The following is a 24689-nucleotide window of genomic DNA, read 5'->3' as shown; positions in this document are numbered from 1 at the left end:
ATTCAACATGTTCAAATTCAAACTCACTTTTAACTCATAGCCCAACTATTTTCTACCTCTGAGAATCATGCTACCCTCCAGAATTTTAGTCCATATGGAACCCTTGAGCTAATCCCTCTCTCTCTCATCCTCCACATCCCATTAGTGAACAATTTCTATAGATGACAAGATTAAATCATCCATACCCCTAATCAGAACAACTCTGTCTCTCCATAGACTTCAGAGTAACAGCTAAGCTCCTTCACAGCCTGGGCTCTAAGGAACCTGCCACCCTACCCCTACACAGCTCCACCCTGCGCCACTCTGCCTACCCTGAAACACATGCAATTCCTAACTGAACCAAGCCTTTGAACATTATTGATCTCTGCTTGGAATATACTTCCTAAATTAGTGAGCTAACTCTCCCTTCAAGACTTAGCTCACAGTTTAGGCTAATATGAAGGCATTTCTAATATCTTGCCTAGAAACTTCTCTCATTCTTGCTTTCTTTGGTGCCTGTCACAATGTTCAATAAGTATTTCTTGAATAAATGAATGTATGTGAAAATCATATATATAAAGAAGAAATATCTGATGGGAGAGCCAAATGGATAAACATCTGAAAATTAAATTTAGTTATGAGTTAATCTATTTAAAATCTGATCTTTGTGCCCACATCTTTGTTCTTATTCTGAGCCTCTCTCCTTAGTAGCTGACATTCAGAAACACACGAATCTTTGATATTACTGAACTGCCTCATATAGTAGATTCTCATGTTTGCTATCTCAAAGCTGTAACATAAGTAGTAATGGGGTTTGGACTTTATACCTACTACTATGATTTTGTCTACTGTGGTTTTTCCTCTGGAAAGCATGCCTTTTCTTCCTTCTATATCACTGAGTCAGTCTCAACTCAACATGGCCTTCCTTCTTTTTTTTTTTTTTTTTTTTTCCTTGCCCTCTTCTTGTAGTAAGAATTCTAGGTGGGACTTAAAATAGATAGCATCCTAAATTATCCACATATCTGTTTTTATTCTTCTTGGGACATGCAGAGGTGTAAACTCTCAATTCCTCAAAAGTTGGAGCTGCATCTTTTTTTCTTTGCAGTCTTTCTCAATGTTTATCACAGTTACTAAAATTCTAATTTTTGTTATTGAAAGAATGAACATGTTAGTGACTTTGAGGAAAATAGTAGACATATTACTTTATGTCTGTATCATTACATCCTTGTTTTCCTCATTTGCTGCATCCCAAGAGATCTTTCATGAGAAAAACAAAAATTTTACTTATCTAAAGGGTTTCTTCTTGCTGCTTGAAATTCACATTTTCTCTCTGTGTTGCCATGGTTTCTGGTCATGGATATTCTCTCCACTAAAGAAGAAGGTACCTAGTCATGAGCAAAAAATTCACTCCTCAAAGCATGACTCTCTTTAGGATATAGACTTACATGGAAAAAAATTCCAACCATGTAGAATTAAATCATATCTGAGGAAATATTACAATTTAATGGTGAGTATTATATATTGGAGAAAAGCATGGGTTTTACAATAAAGAAAGCTGGATTCAGTCTCATTTCTGTCACTTGATTGCTGCATAGATGTAGACAAGTTTATTCATTCTTAGCTCAGATTTCTTTTGTGTAAGGTAAGACTATAAATTCCTACCTCTAAGAGATTTTATGAACAATAAATAGACTTGTAGTAGGTATTTAACGTATATATTTAACCACCCTCCTTTGATGTTTAGCATTTCGGGGGTCCCATTAGTCTTTAAAAAAACAACATAACTAAAACCTACCTAATAACATTTTCTAAAAGTATGTACACTTTAATCCAACAGCTAATATGATTAATAAGTGAATTCTTATGTCCCCAAAATTAATTCATTCAACAACAAACTATTTATATATATCTAGGGCAAGGTTCCCTCTTTTTCAGAATATGTTCATTTTTATTTTGTTGAAGCCTTCTGGAATGAAATTTTGGGCTGATTATGATGTTAGGGCAGAGCCAGAGGATCCTGTGGGCCCAAGGGGAGCAGCATGCTGGGTACCTAAGATGTGGTTCATATATTTTCAAAATCTGTATGGAAGTTCCACTTTAAAGGGCATTTTTTAAAGTAATAAAATTACACTAGAATATAAAACTCAAGTACGATAGGCATAGGGTGCCAGATAATTTATCCACATTTTAACTGTTTCTTCATTAACTTCACAAATATTTATTAAGCACAAATCATGTATCCGGCATTGTGCCGGCCTCTGGAGATAAAGATGAGTAATCTCTGACCTCATTTCATTCACAATTTGCAAGGAGGACAGGAATTTAAACAAATATTTACATTGCTGTTGAATAAATTCTATAATAAAGTGAAAAACAAATGACAATTTTTTATCACATAGGGAGGGATTAATGGTTTGGGGAGTCAGGGAAGACTTTAAAGAGGAAGTGGATGTTACCACAGGTAGAAACCTTAACTGATGGATAGTAATAGTATTTATGAGTCTATTGTAGTCTATATATATCTTTCCTTACTCTTCCTTTCATTTAATTTCATTCTAGGTTACCCATTTAACATGCTGCCTAGGTATTTGCTTATTTGAATTACCAAGGGTGCCATGCTAAAAAACAACAAGAAAAAAAAAAGTTCAGCTTGAAAGTATTTATGAAGCACCCAAAATAAGTCTAGACTTAAAATAATAATGATAAAAAACATTGAAATAAACATGAAAGAAACTTATGGGCAACTACATTAAGATGATGAAGCAAAGATCTATCCTGAGAATGATGACAATGTTTGTATATGTGTGTGTGTGTGTGTGTGTGTGTGTGTGTGTGTTAGTACATCGTGATTTGCAGAATAATTACCTACACTCCACACTGAGGCAGTGAAAGAAACTGGTGAAAGCTCATAAACTTATGTCTGGAAAACCACCTTTTCTTAGATCTTCTAGCTAAGACCTTTCAGACTTTATTTCCACCAGGGTTGATTTTTTTCTTTTGTAACAAAAAGCAGTGCTGGCGGGTGCATGGGGAGTTCAGTGGTAGAATTCTTGGCTGCCATGAGGGAGACCGGGGTTTGATACGTGTTCCATGCACTCCAAAAATAAAAATAAGACATTTCAACAAATGGTGCTGCAGTAACAGGATATTCACATGGAAAAAGAATGCAATGTGACCCCCACTCCATAGCATACAAAAAAAAAGCAGTGTTGGTTGACTAGAGGATGTGTTTTCTTCAAAATGGACCCTGTATGCAAAGTGTATACAATTTTTTCATCTGTAGAAAGAGGGGCTTCTACTAAATGGGCCAGAGTGAGAATTGAAAGAATGTAGATGCTCAGACCAGACAAGAATAGCACTCATATTTCAGGAATATATGCTCCTTATTCTATATAAATATACATGCACAGTGAAATTTCATTATTTGCAGTAGTTAATCTCTGTTAAGCTGCCACAAACACATAATTAGTGAAAACTGAACCGTTGCTCCTAGTGAAAATACAGGTTTAGGTTCCCGGGAGCTTCTGGTCACAACATTTTCATCAACCAATCAATACATAACCTTCTTTTATGCATGTTTCTGTTTAAAGACACCACATTTAACATATATTGTAGATTCATTAACATTGAACTAATGGTCAACAGGACTATAACCAACCACACCTAAACAAAGCTCATCTAACACATGTATTTTCTCCATAAGGCATGTCGACAAAGAAATGACAGACTGAGCTACAAGACAACACAAGCATTTATTTAGGGTCTTAGAATTGCAAGGCAGGGTTCATGGATTCATGGAACAACTCAAACTGTGTCCCTGTGTTGGAATTCCCAAGCAAGGATTTTTAAAGATAAAGAAGACTACATAAGTTGTTTGTAAAGAATTTTGTTTGGTGGATGTTTCGGGCTTTGCAAATGTCCTTCCAATTAGCCCTTTACTGATTTCTTTATCTTGCAGTTGTTTCATGGAGCCCAGATGTCCTCTGAAACATTGTTGCCTTTGGTTTTGCCTACCAGCTCCATTTTAAATCTCTTAGCCATAGCAATCCATTCTGTTTTCTCTCTTTTCTTTGGCACATTATGACCTTCTTGTGTTTAGGACGCTAGGCAACACTTCGGCATGCTTGAAGGTCATTTTAAACAGTGAAATCAGCAAAAGTAAAAAAAAACACAAAATGCAAAAAGTATGACACTAAATATGCCACAGAAAGGATACTTGTTTACAATATGAGAGGTCAAACAAGGAGACAAAGTGTCCTCTTGCCTCAAATCAGCTGAAATAGATTTGTTGGTTGACTCAAATTTTATGCTGCTCTGCACATGTCTATAGATGATCCTAAAAGAACCACAAGTATTGATTTTGGAGTTACAAATAAATTTTAATGAGCAGGTAAAGTCAAAAATATATAGATTATAATATATATAACATCACCTTACAGGGCAGTAAAGAGTAATGATACATGTGTTAAGATCTATCATAGTGCCTAACTTAATAGTGTACCCTCAATAATGAAGGTGGATGAGATAATAATAATACGGCATTTTTATAAACTTTTTCCCATCATACTTCTTTTGATACAGTTTAAATTGAGGTGTTTAGTGAAATGAGGAAATAATCCTCAAGTAGTGTTGAATGTTCTCATCCTTCTATTTTTCATTATTTTAAATATTTGCTTTATTGATTATGACATTTTAACTTTACATCATAAAATTCCAAATGAAAGCAATTCATTGTTGACTTTGCAACTCACGTGCACTTGGTAGCATACCCCATTGCTTCATGTTCTTTGTCAGTGCTAAGGTCAAGTAATTATGCTAAAAGTGCTACAATGCTAAAAATGCTACAGCGAAGTAAGGATATAAGAAAGGATATTAAAAAAAAAAAAAGAGGGGAAGAAAGATACCCCACCCTTAACTGAGTGAGGTTCTAGTTTTGACAAGTTTCACATTTGTAGTACCACGTTTATTATAAAGTCTTTCTGTAGTGTTTTTTTTTTTTTTTTTTTTTTTTTTTTTGCATGGGCAGGCACCGGGAATTGAACCCCGGTCTCCAGCATGGCAGGGGAGAACTCTGCCACTAAGCTACCATGGCCCCTTTCTGGAGTTTTTGAGCTTTAATGTTTTGACTATAAAACATTGAAAACTTTGATTGTAAATAAAAATGGAAAAAATTCACATATAATACGTGGTGAATGTACTTATCACAGACCATGATGGATTAAATAATTAAAACTTTTTGCTACTTTATACTTTAATAAGCACTTTTGAAAGGCCATTTAAAAAGTTTCCAAAGTTACCTTCTATTATGCTCTAAAAGTAACTATATATATTTTTTATCATCCTGCAGGTTACAGAATGAAAACTATATAAATCATTTAATACATACATTAACTTTTCATTATAATGTGAATGTAGGAGATAATAAGCACTATCTTAGAGCACATTGGTGGTGTTACAAGGATTATAACTATCCATGGTATGCAAGTGATGAGTGATATCCCTTGAAGCACTCTTAATTGAAGCAGAAATTCTTTTCCTATCCTTAAAAGTCTGAACCTGACCATTTTAATGACTGTTAGCTGGATTTTTTTCAATGCAATTAACTACCTACTGTCCCATAAATACATGATAATTTTTCAAGCTGCTAATATCCTTCAGCAGGGAAAAAAGGGAAAATCCTACTAAAGGTGAAGGCTAGACTTTTGGGTTTTAAATGACAAAATCTGTGGTTTCTATTTCCTTCCTTTCTTCTTTTCTTCTTCCTTCTTTCCTTCCTTTCTTTCTTTCCTCTCTCTCTTCTTCTGTTTCTCAGATTCCAAACTGACAATAAAATTAGAATTAAAAATAGAAATTTCATTTTTCTCATTTTCAACAAAACTAGGAGATATCTGCAACCCAACCATGATATATGAAAAAAAGGATAGCAAATATAGTAATTGAACTTGGCACTACAGGATACCCACAGATGATGTGCATGGCTTCAGGTCTCAGGCAAATTGAACACAGCAGAGCTCTGAAAAGTGACACACCCTGAGGGTCTAGATGCCCAAAGTGGTAATGAGAACTTCCATAGAACCACTTAACAGAAAACTAGAAAGACAGCTTCAACTGAGAAATCACTCCTGAAATCCATATTTGCAGTAAACCATCCATCAATGAGATAAGGTAGGGGAAAGAAACTTTGCTTTGTGAGCAAACTTATACTGCCAATCCTGGCTAGCTAGGGAGAAGAAGCCTTCAAGAACCCCCACACACTAACAAATCCAACATCACAAGGAGAATGAAATGGTATTTAATTTACATTAAAAGTAACCACTGAGTGTCTAGATGAGGTTAAAGTCCCAACGAGGAATACCATTGTGAACTTAAAGAACATCAGAGAACAAAAGAAAATTCCACAACTTCTAGAAAAGTAAAATAGGTCACATACAAAAGACTATAAATCAGAATAATTGGAATTAAAAATAAGTAGAAAGATGCTTTTGTTTTTCCAGCCTTGAATACTATTCCCAAACTATCAATTTAAGTTTGGGAATAAAGACATTTTCAAATGTCTTTATTTGAAACATTCTCAACAAAATTACCTCCCACACTTCTTTTTTCAGAAAAGATCTTAAGTGTTTGCTCCCTCAAAACAAGAAAGAAAATTGAGGAAAAGCACAAGCTTTTTTTACTAGGATAACTGAGGTATAATCCCATCTCTACCATTAATATTACATTGATCATCTCTATGCACTTGTTCATTGATTATTTCGATGTTTTTAGTGCTCGCTGAGCTCCAAACGCAGTGCTAGATGCCAGGCATATTCTGAAGTGAAAACATAAGACCTCTGTCCTCAAACTGTTTCCAACTAGCTGGATATATATAGACGTAATGCTACAAGTTCTAATAAGCACTAGTGGATGTGCCACGAGATATTTGTAAAAGAGCTATGAGAGAAATTCTTCAGGAACAGAGGATGTGATAGATTAGATCATTGTTCAGCAAATATCTATTCCCCCACACACAACTCCACAGGAACAATTTACATTCCCACTTCCTCAAAGTCTTCTTGGCCATGTGAATTGTTGTGGCCAATTGGATGTTAGTAGATTTGACCCAAGCAGAGATTGGAAATATGACTGCATAATGCAGCTTGCTTCTTTGTGCTTTTGCCTTCCTCCATTAAAAAGACACAACATAATATTTGTTGGTTAAAGGGAGACGAGAGGCATGTAGAGATCTGACCTAAAATGCTGCTTGGAGCTAAGTCCAGTAGAGCCTACCTTAGATCAGCAGACCCTCAGCCCAAACAGATGTATGAGTAAGAAATAAGTGTTAATTGATGTCTGTCACTGAGTTCGGCAATGGGTTTGTAACTGATAAAGTAGTTAAAGAAAAGCGTCACAAAGGAGGTGATACTTGAAATGGATTTTGATGATTGGGATTTTATTAGGGAAAGTTCTTTCAGGGCAGCAGTAACCACATGAATTAGAGGCAATAAAGAGATGAATGTTCTTGATGTCATCGGGTAGTGCAGTCAGTCTTGTGGACTAATGTAAGCATGAGGAGTGCCATTGGAAGTGGTTGAAATTGAGGTTGGAAAGGTATGTGAGGATCCAGGGGAAGTGAGGAAATAAACTCTGAGCCACAGGGTGGTATTGCTGTCTAAATATTACAGATGAGGGCTCCAGAGTATAGAGAGCGCAAGTAACTGGATACTGCTGTAACTGATAAAGCATTCATCACACATCAGTGAAGAGATCAAAGTTTCTTTTAGACAAAAGTACCAAACTTTTACATTTAAACATTCTTCTTCTAGAGACCTACAGAACAGAACAACAACCACAAATGTTTAGGAGGTCATATACGCTTGAGTATCTTACAATACAGTTGTATTACATACACTGTTAATTAGGTTATTTCATGAGTTGTATAAATGAAAAATAGCAATATAACAGAGTTTTATTTTAGAATATGAGCCTAAGTGTAATATTTGTAATTTCTGAGTTTTTCTTGAGTATGACTGTTTAGTTTTTTGAGAACAGACTAAGTATATAATATGTTATTTTTCATATATCTTGAACAGTCCATTTATTTTCAAAAGTTGATTTATGATTCAGATCATACCCAATCAATTTTCATTTAAAAATATTATTCTGATTTTAACTGTACTTATGACATCTGCTACTTCTTCATAATGATGTCAGCAATGATTTTGAATAACCAGCCCAGACTTATTAATCTTTAGACATTGCATGACTATTTTAATGTAGGAATTTTGCCTTTTAGCTCTCCCTTATAAATGGAATATATTCTCATTGAATTATTACATTGATGTCACTTAAAAAAAATGTTTCCTCTGATTAAATTCTGCTTAGTTGGATTTTCCATTTTGTTAGAAACCAGCTTTCATTAATAATCATGAATTTTATAGTGCCAGTAATATAAAAAATGAACCATCCATGATGAAGAATTACCAAAGTATGTTATAAATTAGGCAAAATAAGGAAAATGTTCTTCTCGAGATTTATCATTAGGGACTTGTCATTTGGCTTATTTAATGGAAAGGTATGGACATGTGAGTTTTCAAGGCAATGGGAGAAAATATGACCTTTCAGAAGACAGAGTCTTAACTGTAACTAACCAAATATGTCAAACCTTAAACTTCTAGAAAAACAAGGCCTTAAATCAGATTCCTAGTGGAATTAAAGATTAGAGATATCAGCTTTGGCTTCAAAAGAAAAACTGTTTTCAGGATGGTTGGGATGGAGAGGACAGGGAATTAAATCAATGTTATATCATATACAATTTCTATATATAGAGAGAGAATATATGCAACTTAATGCATATTATAAAATTGTATAGGCTTGTATTTTAAGAAAATAGAAGTATAAATTGTATAACGATGATAAAATAGCCATTATAAGGCATTTCAGTTTACATATTCTCATAACCTTTCAAGAAGAAATTATAGAAAGATTGTGAATTCTTTTGAGTTCATTTTTCTGCTTATTTTCATGGTATCTGAATATTACTTAACCATTGAAGAAGAGTGAGCTGTGATATGGAATGGTATATCTTTTTCATCTATTCAACAAGTATTTGAGTCCACTGCATGCCAGGTTCTGTTCTAGACGCAGGTAAAGAGCAATGAATAAAACAAATTTCATGCCTTTATACAGTGTGCAACCTAAACACGAACTCAGGCAAAATAATACTAATAATAAATAAATATTTAACCATTTTAGCTGATTATGATGCTTTTATTTGAGGAATGCATGACCAGGAGAGGGACAATAAATGACTTCATCTTCTACAACAATCACACTGGCTCATTCTGCTGCAGCCACACTGGTCTGCTTAATGGTCCTTGAACATGCCAGGCCCGCAGTCCTGCCAGAGGGCTTTTGCACCTGCTATTCTCTGTGCCTGAAACACTAGTCCTCCCAGAAAACTCCCCTCATCTCTTTCAAATATCACTTGCTCAATGAAATTTATCCTGAGCACCCAACCTTAAATTACAGCTCTGAACCCTCATTCCCGCAAGTACCCTGCTCCACTTCTTTTATCCATAGCACTTATCACCTCTTATATATTATATAATGTATTTATTATTTTGGATTCTCCTCCTGGTAGGCTGTTAGCTCTGCAAGGTCAAGGATCTTTGCCTCAGTTTGTTGACTGGAGTATCCCAAGCACCTAAAACAGAACATGGCACAGAGTAGACACTCAACACATGCTGGGTCAATGGAATGAGCTCAGGGAGAGTTTAGAACAAAGACCTGTTACTGGATGGTTGATATTTTAAGAATCTTTAGCTGCTAGATGAAGAGTAGTCCTGGGGGTTATGGGAGTATAGACCTAGGGAGACCATTTAGGAAATGATTCCAGTGTCGTGTATACATGAAACCACATGACTATGGTAAGAGTGGTCGTGGTGGAGGATGTGGTGAGAAGTGGCAGGATGTATCGCATATGAAAATCATGTTCTACAATAGAATTGTCATAAAATTTGGCACTAATAATAACAAAGTTTTACAATTACATCAGTAAACTGGTGAGTTACTTAGGTAACTCAGACACTATTTAAATAAGAATAGGGCCTTTAACAGATAATCACATCCACAGATGTAAAAATTTAATTTCATACTTTAGGCCAATAATTTTAAGTTAAAATATTATTGAAAACATAAAAAGATAGAAAATTAATTTGTCTTTTCCTATGGATAATCCAAGGGAAAGAGAGATGAATTAAAACATATATCCAAAGAATGTATATATATGTCAGTTTTTCAAAGTGAGTTGTCATGTTTTTAATGCACTTGAAATAGAGCAAATTAAAAAATATATATGATTCTGTTGTTGAAATAACTACTGATATGTGTCTGTTGAAAAATAACAAAATCCAAATACTTAATTTTATTGATTAAGCCCACTGCCCAGGTGGAAAGAGGTGATTTTATGTGGTTAGCTGCTTAAAACAGGGACAGTAACCTAGAAGTCAGAGGAAATGAAGTCACATTACAATCATGATGTCTCTCTCAGAGGTTCACCAGAACTCCTGTTGGTATTTACACATGAGGTGTCTTAGGTCCTAAACCTGAGCTGTTGTTTTTTGTTTTTGTTTTTTTGTTTTTTTTCCCCTATTTAGCCAATGGCTGATTGGTTTTGGGCATAACAAAAGTAGCAAAGGAGAAATGTGGATAGTTAGTTTTTAGAAGTTGTCACAGTAACCATAGCAAAAGGACACAGCCATGGTATTTGAGGGAGGAAACATACATCTGTTTTGAACATAGAAACCAGAAACTCAAAAGACCTAGAGCTCCAAAGTACTCATGCTTTCTGCAGCTTCTAGAAGTACTGCCACAAAAACCAGCCCTAGCACTGATTGAGTTTCTTCATTAAGATTCAGACACATTTCCAAATGATTCAATTACGCTCATTGTACTCGGTTTTGAAGGCAGTGGTGTGTTTAGAAAGTTGTTTTGAGAAATGATTAAAATTTAAGTGGTTTTAGAAGTAGGGAACAGCAAATTATCTAAAAAATAATTTTAATAGCTCCTTGCTTGAAGATGCCAGATAAATGAATTTTTGTTGGTCATGGTTTTTAAAGTTAAAACTACATGTCCTAACAAAAAGCAAAACTCTTTAGTACTGCAGGTAGTTGCATTTACTAATGCAGTAACTACAAATGAAAAGATTTATCTGCTGTTTATACTTCATATGTACAAAAAAATTAGCAAAATGAAATTTCTGTCTCAGAGCGAACAGTTGACAGACTCCAAAAATTTCAGATGAAACCCCAAGTACACTCACTGTGGGAAATATTAAAGGGTCGGTGGCCTTGCTACTTCAGGCACTGCAAATATTTTGGTTCAGCTCCAGCCTCACACTCTGTAATTAGAAAGAACATTTCTACTTTTAGTCTCCAGCCACCAGTAGCAAAGCTACGTATGTTTCTGGTCTGTTTTACAAAGTTCTCCTTGCAATTTGCTCTGTGCTCTCTCAGAAAAGACACTGCAGTGGGAGGTACAAATGTCTGCAGACACAAGCAGAGGCAGTAGACAAAGGACAGCCTCTGGTACCCTTACAAATAACTAGTTTTTATTTCTTCATGGAGTATCTTTAGGCTCCTACTTTGGAGCACTTCCATAAAAATAAAAATTTAGCACATTTCAGTAAAGATTAAAATATGCTAATAATAGATACTTTGATAGACAAGGACTCTTTAGTTGGGGCCAGTGGAATCCCAGAGAGATGGTCAAAGGTCCTCAGAAGGCTTGTGAGCCTGCAGAAATTATACACCAAACTGAATATGTACATTTTCCTAGGGAAGGGATCCATAGATTTCATTCCTCTTTTTAAGGGATTGTGATTCCCCCAGTCCCTTCCCTTTAAGATAAAAAGTTAAACCACTGTTTTCAATAACTGTAAGGAAATGTTCAGCATATGTACTTTCCCATTCTAAGGACAGTAGAGTCCACTTATTCCAGCACTTCTCTTCCTCCAGCCTGTCTTTTAGTTAAATAGTGCAGATGGTCCAGGCCTTAGATTCAGGTTGGTGCAAGGGGAAAGCTGCAGGTTTCAGAAACAGTTTTAGGATTATTCAAATCGTGACTCAACCACTTAATTAATTGGGTGAGCTCAATTAAATTATCTGACCACTCAGAGCCTCCGTGGCCTTATCTGAAAAAAGGAAAACAATCTAATAACTGCCTTACAAAGATGAAGTAAGGATTGAGCAAGACCGTACAGGTTTAGATTCAGACCCTTAGTGAATATTTAATCAGGGTTCACTTTGGACTTTAATAAAATATTTACTTTTAATATCTACTTTTAATTACATAAAATACCAACTAGTGATCTTTTCATCACAGTATAAATGATCACATTTCTAACTCACCTTTGTCATTCGCTTATCAGTATTTAAACTGTGAACATCTGCATTATGATACTGTGTATCTGAATTCATCTTTTGCTGAAAATTTTATGTGAGCATCTTCACATTGTGGTGCTTTGTTTGTTTTGTTTCGCTTTGACCTTGTGACTAAAGGAACAAATCTAAGCTGTTGATAATGTACAGTAAACCCATGAAGATATTATACCAGTTTTAAACAGCATGAAATTGAAAGAGTATCTGAATTAAGACAAATAGATTTATTGGGTGACTCCAATGTGAGCAGATACATCAGCACCAAGAAAATGCAAAACAAATGTGATTGTGCAGGCCATTTCACTTTCCTTAAAGAGATAAGAAACATAAGAAAATTAATAAATTTGTTTGAAAGTCTGCTCTTTTCTTCCGCAGCTCTTGTAGTGAGATTTCTGACCAAACGGTTCATCTGGGAATACGATCCCACCCTCGGTAGGTCAAATTTTGTTTTCTCCTCCTTTCCAATCAAAGTTGATGACCCAAGGAAAGAGTGACATTTTCTGTTGCAATATTTGTTTGCAAGCCTGTTTGGATAGTACTTTACAGAGCCCTGCAAAGAAGCCCTCTCAGAGGTTAGATGGGTTTCAAGCTGTCCATGCTTAGGATCCTTCAGAATTTTAATGAATAGATGATGAAATCAGGTCAAATCTGAGACAAGAAGGAAATGGGGACAATACGGTGCTCTCCCATCAGGGAAAGGTAACCTCATTCTAAAGGGAGAAGGAGAATAAACTGGACGTGGCTAATTTGGTGTGGTAGAGAATGGCAGGCTGAAGAAAGTTTAACTGAGCTCGGGAAAGTGTAAATAGAAACTGTTTCTCCTCTCATCTTTCCGATGAGTCTCATCCAAGTGTGTTAAAAAAAAGGGGGGGGGGCTAAAATTGATGTCTGTGGATCTTGAAAATAGGAACAATGTTGATGTATGAAATGTGCATTGGGTATTTTTCCATAGTACAAACAGAATACTTATTGGAAGGCCATTTAGCTTCAAAACAACCTTGAAAATCCTTGGGTTCCAAATTATTAAAATTATAATTTTAATATATAAAATCTAATTTTTTAACATAAAATTATGAAAATTTTATTAAATCTAATTTTTTTAATATATAAAATTATAAAAGTTCAGATTTTATTCAGAATTGAGGCTTTGGATTTTTGTTCATTAGCTGTTTTTCAGAACCTAGTTGCCTTTGTAGAACCCAGTTGGTTTTGTAAAGGGCAACTTTGAAAACCCAGAAGAGGTAAAGGTGTACACCTTTTTATACCTAGGCTTGATGCCCCGGGCCCAGCAGGCCTTCGAGGGAATAGTGATGTAGAGAAAGACAAGCCCTGTGGTTTTTGGTTCTCACTCCAGGGTTACATTTGTTCAGTTTAAAGGGAAGTGGTCTTTCCCCTGGTGCCTTCTTTCATTGTTTTTATTTATCCATTCAACAAATATTTATTCAATGTTTCCTGTGTTTCGGTTTGTTCTAGGTGCTAAGGATAAATCATTAGGCAGAAAAGGAAAACCCCTGCTTTTTATGAGCTTACAGTCTAGTAAAAAGAGAAAAATCGATGAACAAATAAATATATGTCAGTAATAAAGCGCCACAGAGGAAAACTGAAAAGCAAAGGGAATAATCTTACGGTTCATTTTTTAACTTTTTAATCTAGGTGGAATTTATTTTAGTGAAAAGTATAAGGTAAAGAACCAACATTTTTTCCTAAATATTTGGCTAATTTTCCTACTGTTTATTTAATAATCCCTAGTTTTCCCCATCATTTCCAATGCTGTCTTTTTCATATACTGGACCATTTACATTTGGATACAGTTCTAGATTTGTCTTTCATGTCCAACTCCAGTACTACATTCGTTTGATATTTATATGCAGTACAGGACATTGTGATATATCCAGTAAAGAAAGTCTCCCCTCATTACTTTTTTCTTACAAAATTATTTTGGCTTCTCTCTTTTATTTATTCTTTTGGGTAAATTTTAGCAACATGACACAGTTTTGAGTGGAATTTCACTAAAACTATAAATTTATTTGAAAAGATTCACATTTTTTGATATTCAGTCATTTTTTTGCTTGTTTGCTTATTTTTATTTTTTTATTTAAGAAACAAACAATACAATTAGAACCACCAAAAATGGATATCTTAGTTAGCTTAACCTTAGGCATATTTAAATAAAGTATTCATATAATCATGGTAAAACCTGTGTCTGCACAGTAAGTTTCAGAAACCAATTTAAAATTAAGACATGAGGAAAAAAATCTACAAATTCAGACATCAAAGTTCTAAAATTCTAAATATTAGACATTAACAGATACCATTTGATCAGCTGTCTAAATTGTGAATAGTCTCAAAATATCAAGTAGAAAGTTCAAGAATAGCATGTCTCTACATTTGTTAGTCTTGATTTCTGTGTTTTTGCTTTTCCATGTCAATAATCTTTTTAACAGCTTTTAAAATATAGTCACAATCTAATCTTAAGATCAAATATTTGGGTCCAAAAATTTACCTGGTCTATTAAAAAATTATCCATTATGTTATGTTTCTCCCACTTAAGTAAATAACTCATTCTCCTTTTATGTTTCTATTACTTATAAAAGCTTTATAGGAGTATAGTTCCTGAGAAGCTTAGTGATTTATAGGAGTTCAGTGGAAAAATACTAGTTTTATTTGTTATGCCAGTACATCTCAAGGAAAGATGATGCTTATTGCAGATGATCTCATAAAAATTTTGAACTCTCTCTGAATGTGTTCCAGTAATTTAGTTACTATTTTTAATTTATTTTAGATGAAACATTTTCCCTTTTATTTTATTCATTTTCAAAAACAACTGCTATTCATCGAAATTTGTAGGCTTCCTTCACTAGGATAATGAAACTTTATTGAGTGACCTTGTACTGTTCTACTCTAAAAGGGTTGCCGCTGCTAAGCAACAAGAGCTTTCACTAGACTTCATAAGATCAGGAGTATCAAATAGATGACTCATTCCCAAGTGAGGGCTTCATTAACTCTCACACTGGAAACTAGATTGTGTGTGTGTGTGTGTGTGTGTGTGTGTGTGTATGCGCATGCCCATGCTGTGTCACTAATGTTCTAGCCTAGAAGAATTTCCAATCTATTTGATCCAAGAGGGATCAGCATTTCCTAGGCTTAACACTATCCCAAAGAAGCAGACCCAACAGGATACCTGTTATTAAAAATATAATTTATTTTAAGAAATTGGCTCATGCAGTTGTGTGGGCTGGCAAGTCTGAACTGCATAGGGCAGGCTGGTAGGCTGGAACTTCCAGTAAATGTGATGTTGAAGTCTTGGGTCCAAAATCCATATGGGAGACCAGAGTGCTAGAAACTCAGAGAGAAGTAAAGGGTGTGGTCTTGAGAGAATTTCTTCTCTTGAAAACTACAGTTCTTTTCCTTAAAGCCTTCAACTTAAAGCTATCTGATTGTAGATGCAACACACAACTACAAAATTCTCACAGCATCATCTAGGCCAGAGTGTGACCAAACAACTGGACTCCATAACCTGGCCAAGTTGACATGAAAAATAAACCATCATGGGAAGGCAGGATCTTTGTGGAATACACAGCTACTTTAATTAAAAGTTTCAAGACTTCCACCAAAAAGAATAGCTCCATTTAAAGACAGAGGGACTTATTTGTAAAAATCAGTCTTGAATTCTGAATTTCATGCCTTTCTCAGCAAGCAGAACAATTTTTTTAAGCCTGTCACAGAATTATTTCTCCATGAGAAGCTGGAGAACATGGATACCATTCAACATATTAACAAAAGTGGGATATTTACTGCTCTGAAATAAATATAAAGAAAATGCTGCTACTATAGTAGCAAGTGATTCCCAGATTTTACATTTCATGGCCAAGTTTTTTTTGAGTGTGTGGTAGTTGTTGTTTGTTTTTTATTTATTAATGGAGAGGGACTGTCATAGAAATTTCAATTAGGGATCCAGCAAAGGGTGGAGAAGGGGTTAAGGGAACTACATGTACACTTGTACTATCATTTCATAAAAGTTTTTTTTTACCCAAATTGTGTGAAATACATAATGAGAAAAGATCAATCCTTTAGATTGAACAGCTCTAATTTTCCTTAAAATTTTCTCATTTTACCACAGACCAGTGACTCTTTGTCGAAAGCTAGCCCTGGTCTATGAACAGCATTTGCAAACACTACTGCAGTCTATTCAATTCAGGACTTGCACTAGCTAATGAGGAAGATTCCTGATGATGGCAGCAGTGCTACAGAACACGGGAAGGGCTGGGCCAGTGTGTAATGAAGGATCCACATTCTGATCATGGATCAGATCCCAAGAACTAAATCCCTGCCTCCGAGTCATAGAACCCTCTGAAAATGCCGGTCATGGCAGGGCATACAGATTAAGGCTCAGATTGTGTACAATTGTATATGTGTATGTGTGTTTGTGTGCGTGTGCTGTTGGGAGGGTTTAGAGAAGAAGAAAGAGACAGCCTTTCAGCACCAATGGCTGCTACTACTGATATCAAGGGAAATGGATTATTTGTCACTGGTTCTTCCTGCCTGCATTATAGTACCTTCCGCTTGGAGAAGCTCAAACAAGGAGAGAGACACACCCAGACCAAATGTTCTCCACGGATACTAAAGCCAAAATGTTTAATCAACTCGGAGAACCATTTAATATCCGTACTGCAGGGAACTTGGGGATTTTCATTCAACGGGTAGGGAAACAGCTCCAAAGAAGTGAATTTACCCGAGATTACATGGCTAGTTCGTGGTTGGAGCAGCAATAGAACTCAAGTCAGCGCAAGCTCCACTCCAGGTAACTCAATATTACTGACTGCTGCTGTCACACCACTAGCCAAGTGTCCATCCTATGCTGACATTTCAAAGAAAAGCTAAATAAGTAAAAGGATTACCATATGCAGCATCCTTTGACCATCAAATGTTCTTAGAGTACATAAAATATACTTTTCTTTATAAAATTGAAACACAGGATTTAAATCATGCATCTCTCATATAGAGTGACGTCCAAATAGAGTTTTGGAACATATATGTCTAATTCTATCTTGAAACTGGTTTTGCCCTTGCAGGATATAACATTTTGATTCATCTGGAAGTGTCTCCTAAGCAATCATGTCCCCGCCTTTCAAAAAAAGAAAAGTCTAAAAATTATCATTTTCTAGTAGTCTGAACAAGATGAAAAGTATGTCCACCACCCACGCACATACACATTTTTTTTATGTTTGAAAATGAATAGTAGAATTTATTTCCAAAAATACTTCACACATTTTTAGTATTATCTTTGGAAAAGTTAGCACATAGATGTATAACATTTTTGCCTCTGTGGGCACTACCCCCACTGTACTTACATGTAGAGAAAATGAGTTCCTAATGAAAGAGAAAAGAATCTTAAAGAAAAGTTCTTGAAATGGCACAAAACCAGTATTCAACTTAGAGGAAATTGCTGCTGCCACCCCCTGCCATGTCTGTGGCAGACGTTCCCTCATTTCCTGCATTTCATCATTTTGTTTCAGTTAACACACAGCCAAAGAATCACACAATTTCATACAATTTTCATTATATTCTATTCTCCCCCCCCCCCCACTGTGACCTTCTGTGGTTGAAATACATATCCTATTTATCATGGAAGCATAAGAGAAAAATGTCCCTGACTCTCAGACAACTTTCAGTACATAGAGATGGAATAGAGCCCAGAGCTCTGGTTTTCCAGGCTCCAGGGCTGGTATCAGTCTTTTAAGGGGGAAGGCAGCACAAAGGACACTAAAGAACAGCAGGCGGAGAGACAGAAAGGGCACAGATTTTTAACATGTGCGATGCTGTCTGGGCCTCTCTTGCTCAAGATGGAGCACTGAAGATTTTTAAAAAGGAAGTAATTGAAAGAACACTTAGAGAACGAGTAACTGCTGTAAAGGGTGTTCTAGAGCATTAAATCCTACAAAACAGTAATCTCCAATTTAACATAAAACAGTAGGAGAATCCGATGTTCTAGAATGGAGAATCTCTGTACACACCATATATGGATTACATATTCTAGGATAATGACAATAATGGAAAGAACACTCATTAAAATATATTGGGTGCACTGGTGGTTCAGTGGTAGAACGCTTACCTTCCATGCCCAAGACCCGGGTTCGATTCCCGGACCATGCACCCCCAAATATATATATATATATATATATATATATATATATATTGACCAATCTCATTTTTAAACTTTTACTTTTCTTAAAATACTTCAGCAATGTGCATTGCCTTGTGGCAGTGGTCATTCCACAGAACTGAATGGCAGGTAGAGGTAAGGTGGTGCTACTTAGTTAAGCCTTCTTTCTGCTGCTTGTATTTTGTGTAGGAGATTATATGTGCAATAAAGTAACAAAACTTTAGCCAAAAAAAGGACTGTAAAATAGTTGGAGAGATGAAGAAGTGAAAATCAGAAACACAAGGTAGATAAATAGGGAAAAAATAAAAGCACTGGTTTACAGGCTAACTCTGTGAGAAAAGAAACTTCTAAGTATAATAGGTTGATTAGTTAGTGACATGGGTAGTTTAGGTATAAAGGATTGAGCTAATAATTAAGTCAATCATGCTATATCAATGGTATTGAACCATACTAGACCAGTGATTTGATTTATGACACCATATCACTACAGATGAATGTGAAACCTTTATATAATTTCACTTTATTGTTTTTCTTCAGCTCCTATCCTGACACCCATCGCCTTCCTCTTTCCCATAGGCTTGTGACCTATTGTAGTTGATACTTAGCACAGTGGTTTAAAGGCTACTTTCCAGAGCCAGTCTCCTTGGGCTCAAACTCAACTCTACCACGTACAACTTTTGTGACTTTGGGCAAGTTATTTAATCGGGTTGTGCTTCAGTTTCCTCATGTAAAATGAGACTAATGGTAATATATACTTCATGGGATACTTGTGAGGATTAACTGAGTTAGTATAAGTAAAGCTTTAGAATAGTTCAAAATAGTAAGCAGTATGTGCTAGCATATTTTTTTAAATAATAGTGTCCTGTGTATATATATATATTCTGAATGTATATCAATTTTATTGTGCTATAGATCTAGTTCTCATTTTTAAAACTGGATATGTTTAAGATTCATGAATGTTGCAGTATACATTTCTAGTTTTTTGTACATTGTTTCTTATTGTGCTGCATTTATCCTCCCATTGATAAATGCCTATACCTTGCCCTCAATCTGAACCATTAGACATTATTTTAAATCAGTGGTTCTCAACCTGTTAGTTGTAAACTAAACTTTACATTTTAGTTTTTACCATCACTGTTCACCTGGATGACTCGTTAAAACACAAATTGTTTGGTCTCACATACCCAGCAGTTCTTGGGTGGAACTTAAGACTTTGCATTTCTTACAAATTGCCAGGAGATGCTGATGCAGCTGGTCTGGACACCACACTGTGAGACTACTACAAATGTTCCTCTAAGAACCTGTGCCAGGTTTTTCTGGGGTCTGTATCTGAGGGAGGATGTGCACGTTTAATGTTGCTGAGTTGCCTTCCAAAATGCTGCACCAATCTGCCCTCCCTCTAATGGTGCCTGGAGGCTTCCTATATCCTCATCAGATATGACATCCTTTAACTTTCCATTCTTTGCCAATTTGACGGTAGTAAAATCATTTTATAAGCTGTTCTGACTGGTAGTGAAGTAAAGCTACATTTTACATACTTCTTATTTATCAGAGCTTCTTCCTCCATGAATCTCCAGTTTGTATCCTTTGCCCATATTTCTTTTCTGTTGCCTCATTTCTTTTTTTTTTTAATTTGCACAAGTTTCTTTTATGCTTTAAATAGTAATCAAAACACTAATGTACAACCACCTTCTAACAACCCAGGAGTTTCTCATATTTTGTCAGATTCATCCACCTCCCTCTCATGACTGTTATATTTCCAGAGTTGAGGTTAGAAAGGAAACTGTCAGCTCCTGCTTGCATGTCATCTTGTCAGGAACAGGAGTCAACAATGATTTCGAGAAACTGGATTTTTAAGAGCTTCAAAGTATTGTATATTTTGTGGGAATCACTTTTTCATTTTAGAAAGCAGAGGCTTCACTTTTAGAAGGAAGAGAACACCAGGAAGCTGGCCTCATAGGAGAAATGAATGGAGTTTTAAGAAGAAAGAAGAAAAGAGGCAAAGAGACCTCCCCCATGCTATTCTTGAAAACTTATGCCTCCCAAATAAGAACTTGTTATTTTCAAATGTCATATTCCTGCATAGCCATTCTTTTTCCTAGGCTGCATACTCCCCCTTATGCATAAAACAGGCATACTTCTATTCCTAATTCCTAATTAAATCATTAATCAAAGCATGTTCTTATTTACATTTTGACTTAATCATGCAAAAAATTTACCTTTTGCCTTCTTTATTTTTTCTCATTCCCCCAGAGTCAACCTATCGACACCAAGCAACCATTGATGATGAAGTTGTTTCCATGGAGATACTTGATACTGCTGGCCAGGTGAATTAGGAGTTCAGCTAAAATATTTTCTGGATCAAATAAAAATGAGATATGGGGCGGGCAATGGTGGCACAGTGGCAGAGCTCTTGCCTGCCGTGCCAGAGACCTGGGTTCGATTCCTGGGACCTGCCCATGCCAAAAAAAAAAAAAAAAAATGAGATGTGCATCATGTATGAACAAGACTAAGACACTTTCATTTCATTCCACTAACTTCTGCACTATATGATGCCTAAATAGTTGCAACAGTCTGTGTAAGCATCCTTATGTAAATCACTCATCGCCTCAAGTGGGTTTTGAAAATACCATAAAATTCACATTATATCTTATAGAATATTATGGCCCACCTATGTTTTGTGGAATACAAGATATTATAGTTATTTATGGTAAAATGTGTTTTGGAAATCCTCAAAGTTAAAAAGGAGTCTTTACTTAATGAGTCCTCAGAGCCTGTAGTAGTCTAATGTGTAATGTTAATCTTTAGAGGGAAATTTAGTATCTCTCAAAATATATATGACCACAGAATCTTATTTTTTTCAGAATACTTTATTTTAGGAATCTCCCCAGTAATATTTTTTCCATACCTCACCAACACACACCCTGTTGAAATATTGGCCATATTGTTAAACAACAGCAACAATGTATTTAAAAGAAAACTAATATAAACTTGCTTTGAGGTCAGTGGGTTCTGCCATTTCAAGAGGACCCACATCCCAGGTAGATATAGTTCCCAAAGTTAGCAGTGACCACTGGAATGTGAGTTAAGAAGCTGAACGTTTCCATGGTGCTAAGAAGAACTGAATTAAATATTTAATCCAATGAATGTTCTTGTAAAAATGGTCAACTTTTCCTTCTCATCACTACCTTCTTTCTTTCTGAGCTCTGACATTCCACAGACCCTTGATTCTAAAAAGGAGGGGCCTCAGGGAAGTACATACCTCTAGAAATCATCTGAACCCTTGAAGGCACTGCTTTTTCAAATTAGATTTGCTATCTTCATAGAAAAGAGCGATCACACTCTTTGAGAATCACATCAAATGTGTTTCTGTTAATATTGGGATTGTATAACATTTTTTGGGTGTTGGAATAGAAAAAACAATAGCCAACCCCTCTGGTTTAGAGTTTGACTCTATAAAGTTCTTTACTGTTATTCTGTTCTTGGGAGCTACTTCTCCATCATCTGAATAGAGAAATTAAATTTAATTGATTAAATAAAATTAAAAAAAACTTACTCAACTGAGGCTCTGATTCTAATTCCTAAAAGGTGGAGTAAGAGCTACTTATCAGTTACCAATTTGCCAATTTCTTAATTATGATGAAAAGTCTCAGGTAATATGTTCAACTAAGTTCATGATTGCTTTATAGTTCTTATGATAACAGATATAATGATGTGGCAAGCAAAATTAAAAGCAGAAAGTTACAGTCTCTGATGTTAGAATATTTTTAATTCTTTGACATATGTTGGTATGAGTGAGTAACTCATCTATATCCCAAACTGATTGAGAAAGTAAACCTATATGAGCAGATTACCAAGTAATTTTAACAACAGAATATAAGGACTAATACTTAAGAGATTACTGTAAATGTTCGCAGCATCTACACCTTAGGATTCCTTCCAGGTCTTCCAACTGCCATTTGTCTTTGCTGCAGGAAGACACCATTCAGCGGGAGGGACACATGCGCTGGGGGGAAGGCTTTGTGCTCGTCTATGACATCACTGACCGAGGAAGCTTTGAGGAAGTGTTGCCACTTAAAAACATCCTGGATGAGATAAAGAAGCCCAAGAATGTGACTCTCATCTTGGTGGGAAACAAAGCTGACTTGGACCACTCCAGACAGGTTAGTACAGAAGAAGGGGAGAAGCTGGCCACGGAATTGGCGTGTGCTTTTTACGAGTGTTCCGCCTGCACTGGAGAAGGGAACATCACGGAGATATTCTACGAGCTGTGCCGGGAGGTGCGTCGCCGGAAGATGGTCCAGGGCAAGACGAGGAGACGCAGCTCCACCACGCATGTAAAGCAGGCCATCAACAAGATGCTCACCAAAATCAGTAGTTAAGCAGCTCTGTTCGTGAGGAGGCCTTGCGGAGGTGGGCAGGAAATTAGAACCTCTCTCCCACCTTCTTCTCCCTTCCAAAAATTAAATCAAATTATCCTATTCCTTCTTTTGACTCTTGGAAATGTTTAGGCTCCTGTTGTTCCCAGCCTCCAAAATATTGGGATGTTTTAGAATGTTTTATGCAATTTCAATTCCGAATATCTCCTTTTCTTGCTTGAATAGGATACACTCTAATGCAGTTTGGATACATAACCACCAGAGATTCCGAAATGGCTGGGTTCATATTTAACTATTTTTAGGCGTCTTCTCCTTGCTTAAATAGGCTGAAGTATTTTCAAATTCCATTTCTTGGCAAAGATTTCAAATGATTATCTTAAACATCTAAGATAACAGAAAATCCAGCAAATAAAACAGAAGGAGGAGCTTACCTGTTAAAGTAGGAGGAAAAGCCTTAGTTCCCATTCGAAATGAGAATTTTCTGAATTATTTTAAATCATCTAATTTTATTTAATCCTTCGTTTTATTCTCAAATCTAAACATGTTCTCACTAGGGTTTTCCCCTGTTAACAGGAGTTATGTTTCCGTTTCAGTTGGTTCTCTCAGTGAAAGATCTATTGATCACTATACCCTGATTGAGGCATCAGAACCCCTCAATCCAGTTCCTGCATGGCCGTTCTCACTGAGACAATAGGAATCTTTTCACCAAACCCTGACTTTATTGAATGCTAATTGAGGATTTAGTGCTTAAAATTGTTCTGGTTAACTTATCTCTCAGTGTATCACTTTAGTGTGAAGATAACAGTTCCAAAAAAAAAAAAAAAAACAGGAAAATTAAAAATGAAGCTTAACTACCCTTCCTTTGGCGAGCCAAAGCTCTGTATCCAACACAGAAAACTTAGCCTCTGATTCATTCAGTTGGCCACATGACTTCTTTTAATATTTTGGATAAATTAATTCACTTAGAAGAATTCAGAAGAGAATGAATAGTGAAAGTTAACCACAACCAAATATATATATGTGCATAACACAAAGATTATTGTATTGTGAAAGTTGAATTTATATTTGAGAAAACTTTATGGTTCTTTTTTCTTTATTTTACCCCCATGTATCAAAATTTGGGCACTTTATTTTAAAAGAAAATATATATCTTTTACATATGTGTATTTATAAATGCATAGATATATGTACAAAAATTTGTAAGACTTGGAGGCTTTAATTCACCAATGCATTTGGGCAATCTTGGTGTAACTGACTTTCTTTTATGTGAATATAATAAAAAGCGTCATTTTCATATTCTGTCACATTTGGACAATCTTTCTTATAAAAACATGAAAAAGCTTTTAATTTTAGGAGAGACTTGTGAGAACAATTGAAATGCAGAGTTGAAGAGTCAGTCAACCTTGTATAAATGAATAATATGCTTAGGTGCTATTTTAAATTCTCATCAAATCCTCACAATACCCTTTATGTAAAAGGTAGTACTGTGATCACAGTCATAAAGATGAAGACACTGAACCACAAAGGAAAAAAAGCAATTTAGCCAACTTTGCGTAGCCCTTTATGGATTTGAAACCAGGGAGTCAGAGTCCAGAGCCTGCACTATGATCCATTACACTGTATTAGTGGATTGAGATATAGTTTGGCCCTTGAGCTATGGAGGTGAAGACACAGAAGCAGAGAAGACTTTAAGGAAGTCTTTTTTAAAAAAAAATAATAATAAACTTTATTTTTTAGAATAGTTTTAAGTTT

At 35.6% G+C, this 24689-nt stretch overlaps 1 protein-coding gene and 1 long non-coding RNA gene across 4 annotated transcripts in view; one reads left to right on the top strand and one right to left on the bottom strand.

Moving 5' to 3' along the window:
• RERG (RAS like estrogen regulated growth inhibitor) overlaps nt 1-24233 on the top strand; it is a 128608-nt gene extending 104375 nt beyond the window's left edge. The window contains exons 3-5 of one of the 2 annotated variants that reach the window (XM_077170182.1): nt 12771-12827; nt 20812-20885; nt 22533-24233. In XM_077170182.1, the coding sequence (XP_077026297.1) occupies nt 12771-12827; nt 20812-20885; nt 22533-22940 (539 nt within the window). In that variant the 3' untranslated portion in view covers nt 22941-24233. The remainder of the gene's footprint in view (nt 1-12770; nt 12828-20811; nt 20886-22532) is intronic. The other variant, XM_077170183.1, reaches the window with a different exon arrangement.
• LOC143691554 (uncharacterized) lies at nt 3683-22883 on the bottom strand. Of its 2 annotated transcripts, XR_013179570.1 has the most exons (4): nt 22485-22883; nt 20778-21011; nt 11279-11356; nt 3683-4315 (listed from the first exon to the last, which is right to left on the bottom strand). It is a non-coding gene; the product is annotated as an uncharacterized LOC143691554 (long non-coding RNA). The 2 variants fall into 2 exon arrangements; XR_013179571.1 differs by lacking the exon at nt 11279-11356 and having other exon boundaries at nt 22485-22879.
• Nucleotides 24234-24689: the final 456 nt, after the last annotated feature.

Source organism: Tamandua tetradactyla, chromosome 7 (assembly GCF_023851605.1).
Source record: "Tamandua tetradactyla isolate mTamTet1 chromosome 7, mTamTet1.pri, whole genome shotgun sequence".
NCBI lineage: Eukaryota > Metazoa > Chordata > Mammalia > Pilosa > Myrmecophagidae > Tamandua > Tamandua tetradactyla.
The sequence above is the reverse complement of the archived record's forward strand: the minus strand, read 5'-3'. Positions and strand labels throughout refer to the sequence as shown.